This window comes from Benincasa hispida, chromosome 3 (genome assembly GCF_027475165.1).
Source record: "Benincasa hispida cultivar pf3 chromosome 3, pf3_genome.v1.1, whole genome shotgun sequence".
NCBI classification, from domain to species: domain Eukaryota; kingdom Viridiplantae; phylum Streptophyta; class Magnoliopsida; order Cucurbitales; family Cucurbitaceae; genus Benincasa; species Benincasa hispida.
In genome coordinates, this window is record NC_143480.1 from 35000344 (window position 1) to 35010330 (window position 9987).

General features: G+C 33.9%; 2 protein-coding genes across 2 annotated transcripts; one reads left to right on the top strand and one right to left on the bottom strand.

Moving 5' to 3' along the window:
• The first annotated feature begins 1573 nt into the window (after positions 1-1573).
• LOC120072700 (uncharacterized) lies at positions 1574-4954 on the top strand. Its single transcript, XM_090312251.1, has 4 exons — positions 1574-2170; positions 2417-3400; positions 3964-4011; positions 4091-4954. Exons 1-4 carry the CDS (start codon positions 1967-1969, stop codon positions 4490-4492), a joined length of 1638 nt encoding a protein of 545 aa, XP_090168377.1. The 5' UTR covers positions 1574-1966; the 3' UTR covers positions 4493-4954.
• Positions 4955-5222: 268 nt separating this feature from the next.
• On the bottom strand, positions 5223-9396 carry LOC120072699 (Sulfite exporter TauE/SafE family protein). The gene is made up of 11 exons (XM_039025153.2): positions 9089-9396; positions 8832-8991; positions 8537-8737; positions 8385-8446; positions 8236-8284; positions 7988-8043; positions 7793-7879; positions 7653-7703; positions 5958-6291; positions 5726-5866; positions 5223-5653 (listed from the first exon to the last, which is right to left on the bottom strand). The coding sequence occupies exons 1-11, from the start codon at positions 9239-9241 to the stop codon at positions 5571-5573; spliced, it is 1377 nt and encodes a 458-aa protein (XP_038881081.1). The 5' UTR covers positions 9242-9396; the 3' UTR covers positions 5223-5570.
• Between the last annotated feature and the right edge of the window lie 591 nt (positions 9397-9987).

A 9987-nucleotide genomic window follows, 5' to 3' on the forward strand; every position in this document is an offset into this window, starting at 1 on the left:
CCAGATCTTTGGTGAACCATTAAGAGATCTTCTCTACTATTTTTAACTTTGAATTTGAGTGGTGGAACTCAAGATTGAAGTGAAATGAAGAAGAGAAGATGAGGGTTTCTTACAAAAAAAAAAAAAAAAAAAGTTTCTGCAACAGTTTTTGAAGAATTCAGTTTTTATTATCATCTTCAATTCAAGAATTGAAGTGATTTTATACAACTTATACATGCAGCCCACCAATTTGAAGTTGAATGCTACCTTCATTATTAAAAAGAGAGTGGGAAAGGTGTTTAAATTTGAAGAAGACACCATGCTTCTTCTAATTTTGTGAAAAAAATCATTTTCTCTTAACTTTTCATTTAATTAATTTATAATTAATTCAATATTCAAAAACAATTTATGAAATTGAAGTCAATTGATATTAAAGACCTTTTATAATATGATCTTGAATGTCGGTTTTCAACCAACATTGTACTTCTATAATGTTAGTTTTAAACTGATATTAAAGCCCAATTTTATAGTAGCGTTAATTGACTCGTATAGTAATCAATTTAGGGCCCGTTTGGATTGACTTAGAAAAAATGTTTTTCAAAAAACTTATTTTCGTTTAAACACTTTTGATAAAAAAAACTGATTAAAATGCACTTAAAAAACTATTTTGAGTGGTTGCCAAACACTCAAACTTCTTCCAAAATGACGTTTTTTTTTTTTTTTTTTTTAAAAAAAAATAAACACTTGAAAACGTAAGCCAAATACAATTTTAGTTTAGCAATTCATTATTTGGTTTTAAACCAAGCATGCTCGAGAGTGTTGGGGCTAAAATTAACTATTGGATTAGCGCTAAAATGGGCTACAATTGATCGTTGAACTTATTCAATATATATTTTGCTTTTATAATATAAACGTTATTGATAATTACAACTGTTGGAATGCCTTAAATCTATTTTATGACATTTCAAATGACCAAGTATGGGAGACATATATTTAATTATTTAATTCCTTTCCTTTTTTATATAAGGTTTAGAGAAATGCGCTATATAAACTCTCTAAACCTAGAAGTGCTAATTATTCTGGATTTTGTAACATTATCTCTAATAAAATAGTTATCTAGAACGTAGCTAACACACTATTAGTGAACCATGTAATCTCTATGTTGATTTTCTATTCTTTCTATGTTTACTGTGTTCTTTAATTGTTGATTTCGAAACAATCGCTTAGTATGAAAAAACTCAAAACCAACAAAAAGTACATTCAATTTTGTTCATTTGAAAACCAAAACTACCCAATCAAATCGTTTAACTCGAATCAAAACCAGTTCCAATTTGTTTAATTAACTTTTTCTAATTTTTCAAATTTTACAATTTTGACATGTATCATCATCATTATCATCATCTAAAAGTATGTGATGGAGAGAATCAAATTTTAAAGTATGAAATCGATAGTACAAATTTATGTCAATTGAGTTAGTGTTGATGCAAGCAACCAAACTTATAAGACAAAATAAAAAATTTAGGTACTTGTAACTTGTAAGTTGTAATTAAACCCAAAAGGAATGTTTATATATATTTGAGCAAATAAATACTTTATATATATTTGAGCAAATAAATACTTGAAATGCAATTATAGAAATTCAATCACATTTATCCAGGCTGTGAATTCCTCCCGCATATAAATATAAATATATAAATTATTTATTTAATTTTTTTATTTTATAAAAAAAATACAAATTTGACAAAGAGCGAGCAACAAGAAAAGGAGCTCCTCAGTCCCCATCTTCTCGGTAATCAAAAGTGAGAACTCTTCAATAATTCCCATCTCCATCTTCTCTTCTTTCTCCGCTTCGGAAAATCCCATTTTCATTCTTCGACTTTGGTCCAATACCCCCTTCAATTTTTTAATCGCCTGAAATTTCCGACTAAAAATCGGAACTCTTTGGGCCTTGGTTGACCCTGAACTCGCATGGCAGGCCAGGACAGCCATGGACACTAAGAACCACGAACAAGATCACACCGACAGCAGCGATTACACGTCTGAGGACGAGGGCAGTGAAGATTACCGGCGTGGAGGGTACCACGCCGTTCGAATTGGCGACACTTTCAAGAATGGTAGATATGTGGTGCAGAGCAAGCTCGGTTGGGGCCATTTTTCCACCGTCTGGCTCGCCTGGGACACCCAATCCTCTGTAATTCCTCTATCTCCCTCTCATTTTTCTTTGCTTCTTCATATTTTCCGATCTCCCTGTTCTTCTTTTTTCTAATTACCTGCCTTGCTTAAGAAACTGTGGTGGTAGTTGATTCTAGCCCTTGTAGGATGTTCTTTTGGTTTTTTTTTTTTTTTTTTTTTTTTTGCCTTGTTTGCAAGTAGAAAGTAGAAGATGATTTTTGGGGGGCGTTGCTTTATGTATTTAAACTGATTTTATGATGTTCAGCGATATGTAGCTCTCAAAGTACAGAAGAGTGCTCAGCACTACACTGAGGCAGCCATGGATGAGATTACAATCTTGAAACAGATTGCAGAGGGAGACCCCGATGATAAAAAATGTGTGGTGAAGCTTTTGGATCATTTCAAGCACTCAGGACCTAATGGGCAGCATGTCTGTATGATTTTTGAGTATTTGGGGGATAATCTGTTGACACTAATCAAGTATACTGACTACCGTGGATTACCAATTCATATGGTTAAGGAGATATGTTTTCATATATTGATTGGCTTGGATTACTTGCATAAACAGCTCTCTATTATACATACTGATTTGAAGCCTGAAAATATTTTGTTACTATCTATGATTGACCCATCAAAGGATCCTAGAAAATCTGGTATCCCACTCATTCTTCCAACTAACAAGGACAAGGCTACATTTGAGTCTGGGATTTCAAAGGACATCAAATTTTCAAATGGAGATTTGACTAAACATCATAAGAGAAACATTCGAAGAAAGGCAAAGCAAGCTGCTCAGGGGTGTGTGGAGAAGGAAATGACTGCGGAGGCTGAGGCTAATCCAGAAACATCTTATACTGTTGAATCATCTCCAAATGCAAAGTCAAGCGCAGGTGCAACTGAGGAAAGGCAATCTAGTTCTTTCAATACAAACAGATCATCTGATGCAGATGGAGGAAAAGGCAGTGGGGAAGAAAATCAAGTTTCCAAGAAAGGGAGTCGATTGAGAAAGAAGATATTAATTGCTTCGGTGGATCTGAATTGCAAGTTGGTTGACTTTGGAAATGCATGTTGGACATACAAACAGTTTACAAATGACATTCAGACTAGACAGTATAGGTGCCCAGAAGTTATCCTTGGATCGAAATATTCTACATCAGCAGATCTTTGGTCCTTTGCATGTATTTGTTTCGAGCTTGCAACTGGTGATGTTCTTTTTGATCCTCACAGTGGTGACAACTTCGACAGAGATGAGGTTTGGACACATTCGAAAACTATTAGGACAGACTTTCTTCTTTGAGCTTGTGACTGCAATTTGTTTACACATTTGTTTCTTCTTCGTGATAGAATTTAGTGATATAGTAAAACATACCAGTCTTAATATGAAAGCATGAGATCCTGCCTCTTCCTGAAACTTCCACATTGCCATACTTAGCCTTAGCATACATTTCAATCTTGATCTGTTCTCGTTAGCTAGATTTTTCTTTTGCAATGTTTCATTCTTGAATTATGTGCTTAAAAAGCTACGTCATAAAAGACAATATTTCATTCTCCTGTTTTGGAATGTGTAAGAAGATTTGTTTTGAATCTTTTTTTTTATTCTTAATCATTATTAGAAAGGTAATTTAACCAATGGTGTGAGTGTGATCCTGATTCTCTGTGCTGTCATAGTCACTTTCTATGTTTGTATGTGCTGTTCATCGCTGAAACAGTGTATTTACATTGGTTTAGACTTTTCTGAAGTTGCTTTCCTATTAATGAGTTGTAGATACCTGCCTAAGTTTCAAGGTTTAAAAAGAATATATTCTTGTGCTGCAGGACCACTTAGCTTTGATGATGGAACTTCTTGGAATGATGCCACGCAAGGTAATCAGTTATTCCTGAAGCCTTTTAAAAACTATCTGCTAGTATAACCACACACTTTTGTGCTGTCCATCATTTTCAGATTGCTTTCGGTGGTCGCTATTCTCGAGATTTCTTCAATCGATATGGAAATTTGAGGCACATCCGAAGGTTACGTTTCTGGCCACTAAACAAAGTTCTGATGGAGAAGTATGATTTCAATGAACAAGATGCAAATCAAATGGCGGAATTTCTAGTACCAATTCTTGATTTTGTTCCAGAAAACCGACCCTCTGCAGGCCAATGCCTTCTTCATCCATGGATGAATGCTGGGCCTCGGTTATTGGAACCATCCCTGAATCCCTCGGCGTCTGAGGAGAAGAAGGGGAAGGAAGATATGGAGGCAATGGAGGTTGGAATGAGAAAAATTGCCATTAGTTCAGATTCTGAACAAGCTAATGATTCGCAGGAGTCCAAGTTCAAGACCAGCCAAAGCAATTCCTGAAGTTGGTCTCTGCTCCTCCCCATCTTTCTTGTGTGGATTTAGCAATGGTGGTTGGGATTCTACTGAGGAAAGTGATCAAAAGAGCCGAGTGAAGCAATGGCTTACTTTAACAGTGGTGAAACAGAAGCTCCAACAACTCTGAGTGAGAAACTTGTGATTACAAGTATGAACACAAGGCTTGGGCTGGGAATGTGGTGGAACATGAAGTTTATTTTAATGAAGCTGAATGATATAGCGGTCTGGCTAGTGTGGAATCCAGATGGGTGGTTTACTGGGTTTGGTATTCCTACAGTTCAAAAATAATTTTCAATTTCTTTTTTACCATTTAAAAAAAAAAAGATATTCCTTGTATTCAGATGGTCTAGCGTGGGGTCAGCATGCTTTCCAGTACAATGTGATTTATTGGTTTGTATATTGATTTCGTTCATATAATATATATATCCAAGTTAAGGAAAGGAAAAAGTGATTATAAGATTTAAAAACATAAGTTATTATGGAATAACAAGTTAAATCTGATAAGGATGAAGTCATTTCTAGTCTCCAAAGTTTCGCTGGCTGTTTCGTTATCAACCATGACATTCTTTTATTGATTCTTTTACTATTATAATGTTGATGTGACAGTAGATAATTAACTTTACAGTTTCTTTTGGTTGATGTGGTAAGAGTAATTAAACGATGGTTGATGATGATAGTAGTAATAATAATAATATAAAAAGGAAGCAGGAGAATATTGAACACACTAACAATGACATTTACTGACAATAGAGAGTTAAATTTACAGATGATGCTGTCAGCGAGGTGCTAACAGAACAGCCAACCACGACACAACAAAACAATTTTGAGACATTTAAAATAACTTTGATGGTACAATGATGCTGTCAGCGAGGAGCTAACAGTCATCAATCACCTTATTATTTTTCTTAAAAAACAAACATGGGATTGTATTGGACAACAAGGCGTTGGCCAATTCTTCTGCTTCACATCCACAAGCAAAGCCATAAACAAATTCAGACTGTATTTTCTGCACTAATCTTCATTCTTTTTTACAGTTCTCTGCCTGTGTGATCAAACCTCTCATTCACCCACTGCTGCAGAAATCTAAGAACCCCATGAACTCATGGTTCTGTATCATCGTTATACTTTTCGTTACTCCTACAATGCCTGAAATGAACCAAACCTGCAGTTAGTTCCTCGCAATTTAGTCAAAATGTTTGGTTAAATGAAAATGCATACCCATAGTGATGGCACTAGCAAAGATGACACCAGAGAGGATAAACACAATGAGTGAGGCTCTCCTTAGAATGGTGATCATTTTTCTAACAAAGAATTGTCCCCAGAATCCAGCAAGAACGGACACGGATGTAAGGTACAGAGCTGCAAGCAGATTCAGAGAGAAGAAGTTATGGATCATCTGATAGAATTTGAATGAGATTGGGGAATGTTAAGAGTAGAAAAGGGAACCCACCATATGGAATGGGAAACCTGTTGAGCAAGTAGAACTCAACAACAGATAAGGAAGAGGAGAACATCATAACGAAAGTTGCTGTGGCACTAGCAACTTGAGGGACAACCCCGATCTCCAAAAGCAAAGGGCCTAAAACAAAGCCACCACCAGAACCCAAAAGGCCTCCAACAGTGCCTCCAACAATGCCACAAAGTGCACAGAAGGCAAGGTGTGTGCCAGTCCATCCTATTGAAGCCTCACAAATTTGTTCTAAGTTCCCTGTCTCCATCCTCTTCTTGTGCTCTTTGTATAGCTTTCTCGCTTCATACCCAAACACTGCAATTGCTATGGGGAACTAATACAGTTCATACCAACAAAAATACAGTTTAGTTAATGATATCCATTGGAATCAGATACTATTTTTAATGTTTTGTTGTCTACACTTTTTTTTTTCAATTAATAAAAGATTTTGAAATCTTACACATTTTAAGAAACAAAAAAATTGAAAATTATGACCCTTTATTAACTGGTTTTTTGTTTTTGAAAATTCAACTTATAAATACTATATTTACTTATGAGTTTTTTTCTGTTTTATTATCTACCACTTACAAATATTTTCAAAATCCAAGTCAAATCTTGAAAACTAAGGTCCTATTTGATAACTATTTAGATTTTCGTTTTTGAAAATTATGTTTGTTATTTATAATTTCCTTAACATGATTTTTATTTTTCTTGAGTAAACATTTGAATTTAACCCAAAAAAAAAATATTTAGGTCTCGCTTGGTAACCATTTGGTTTTTAATTTTTGGTTATTGAAATTAAGTCTACAAACACCAATTCCATTTATAAATTTTTTGTTTGTTATCTATTTTTTACCTATGATTAAAAAAAAAACTAAGTCAAATTTTGAAAACTAAAAAATGTAGTCTTTAAAAACTTATTTTTGTTTTTGAAATTTAGCTAAGAATTCAAGTCTTATACTAAGATTCAAATTATTATAAGAAATTAAGAGAAAGGTTTACTTTTCAAAAACTAAAAAATAAAAAACATAATAGTTACTAAATGGGGCATAAGTTTTTGAAATTTGGTTTGGATTTTGAAAACACTCTTAAAGATATACTATAAAACAAAGAAATCAATAAATGAAAATAGTCTTTGTAAACTTAATTTTCAAAATGTAAAAATGAAATGGTAAAAAATCGATGACTTAGTTTTTCAAAACACATTTTAAAAAAAAAAAAAAAAAAAAAAAAACATATTTAACTATCTAAATGTTATCAAACCGTTCGTTTATCAAAGTAAGAATAGAAAAAGAGAAAAACATCAGTAATTAAGCAAAATCCCCAAAAACCAGAAAACTAAAACTAAAAATGTTATCAAATAAAACCTTAAAAAGCGGGGTGCACAAATCTAGGTATCATGGTAAGATTCTTTGAGCTTTTATTAGGAAAATCTCACCCCAAAATTAGGAATTCGATTCCCAATTTGACGTAGGACCCATCATGAATTTAGTAGAATCAGCAAAAAAAAAGGTCATAGAGAATTAGTAAAAGATTCTGAATCTTTCATTCCAAATTAAGATTTGACTATTCTCCCAATCATTAATTTGCATTATAGTGAAATCAGTGTTCTAAACATTAATATAATCTGAAGAAGAGTATTGAAATAATCAAATAACAAATGGTGTATTGATTAAAGTTTTAAATTATACATACTTGTAAAGAGAAGATGATCCAATACCAATTGCTACAAACTGGCACATCATTCTGCATTATTGTTCGATCAACCATATACATCAAAAAAAAATTAACTTTGAAATTGAAAGAAAGGACGATAGAGAGAGATAAATCGAGACCTTTATAACTTGAAGTGTGAGGAAAGAAATCCAAACAATTAATAAAATGGAGGTCCTTTTCCACTTAAGATTGAAGCACATTAATTCCTGAAACAAATTATTCGGTCAAAATAACATAACATTCTGTTTTAACTTCTATTTTGTATCGACAGTGAATGAATGAAATCAAAGAAATTATTGGTGTTTGAGCCCCACCAGTGCAGTTTTCTGTTCTTTGGGAATCAGTGGGTCATACTCTACATCAATCAATACTGCAAAACCACCAAAAACACAAAACATGAACAATTTAATTCTTAGCTAGCTCCATCTTCCCTTCCTTTTCCTTTTATCCTATTCCTTTTGCTGGTTTAGCTAAGAATTCAAAGGATTCGAATCCAACCCATTAGTGATGAAGCCAGAAGAAAACAAAATAATTATCAAACAAATTTCACTATTTTACTTACATTCGCCACGAGAGTTCACGACAGTCTCACATTGTTTGGCAAATTCTTTCTGGGGAAAAGGAGAAAACGAACAAAAAGTAAATTATGATTTCCAAACATTGGGATAAGAGAAATCAATTAGAAGAACATAGAGAAAGCAATCAGAAGACCTTGAGAATAGTTTCTTCTTTCCACATCTCAATTCCCTTGAAGAAAGACCTGGAGGAAGTCCCTGAATCAAACCATCAAAATGAGAACCCCATATAAATATGCATAAATTTGGAGAGTTGGAAATTAAAAGGAATGAAAGAAAATGGCTGACCAATGAAGAGAATAATGATAAGAACAGTGATGAGCCAGTAGGGGAAAACGACGCTAAGGGAAACACCAACGGTGATTCCAAGCATCAACATAGGCTGAAACAACAACGCTAAATCATGATCTATAATCGGCACATCCTTCGTCGGATGCGCCACTCTTAAGTTGTACCAAACCGATGATGTAGAAGCTCCCATTATCATACCTACAACAAAACAAACACACCCCGTTTCAAGATTTTTCTTCCATTCAAATCTGGGGGATTCGGATTTAAGAAATATAGTAAGGGCAGGCAATACATTTGGAAATGGCAGCAGCAGATTTCGTGTCGAACCCAATAATCAAAGTAAGCATAGGAACAAAAATGCCGCCGCCGCCGACTCCTCCAACGGTTCCGCAAGCGGAGCCGAGAAATCCGATCACCGTCGCCGCTACAAGTCTCCAACTCAGCTCCAAATCCTTCACAACCAGGAAAAGAAAAAAAGGAAACCCAGATGAAAAAAATTAAGAACAAGCACATTGAGGAAAAGGGAAAAGGGTAGAGGGAAGAACGGACCGGCCATGTTTTGTCCGTGGAGAGATAAGCGGAGAGGGCGGAGGAGGAGGAGGAGGAGGAGGAAGAAGAAGAAGGGTTAGAGAGGTAGAGAACAGAGAGAACGGCTATGGAAGAGGCAGAAAGAAGGTAAAGAAGAAACCCAGAAGTGGCCATGGCGGAGAAAGAAAAAGAAGAGGAAAAAAGAAAACTCCGCCGTGGTTGGTCTCCGGCGGCCGTGGTTTTAGGATTTTTACGGAATCGTGAATGGTGGCTGTGGTTCAAATAAATAGAGAATATTTGTATATTCTTTTTTTGAAACAAAATAAATAGAGAATATTCAAATTCCAACGAGGCGATTCAATTACATAGCAAATTTAGGAGATACGTGGCGTATAACAATTGGTTGTTACCAATCTCCTGCGTTTCTTGTAACAAAACTTTTTTTTTTTTTTTTAAGTTGGGACTATTACGTTTCATGACCCAACATTTATTTATTTATTTATAAATTACGCATTTTTTGTCATTTTTGTCCTTCTTTTTTAATTTGTAAATATCTCTACATACCAAGCAATTATTTGAGGATGTCTATCCTTTAAAAAAAGAAAAGAAAAGAAATACTAATTTATACCTAAATTTTGGAGATTTTTATCCATTAAAATTTTCAACTAATAATGGTATCAATTTAAACTCTAATTTATTAAGTGTAAGTATAAAATATCGTATAAAATTTATAATTTTATCAATCAAATCTCTAAATTTTAATAAACAAATAAATTTGGACTCTTGATTGAAATTTCCTTTAAAAATTGTCAATGTATCGATCTCAATTGACCATTTTGTCAATTCAACATTTGAAGAAGTTTATATATATGTTATGAATTGATGCATTATCGATTTTCAAATGTAATCTTAATAAAGGG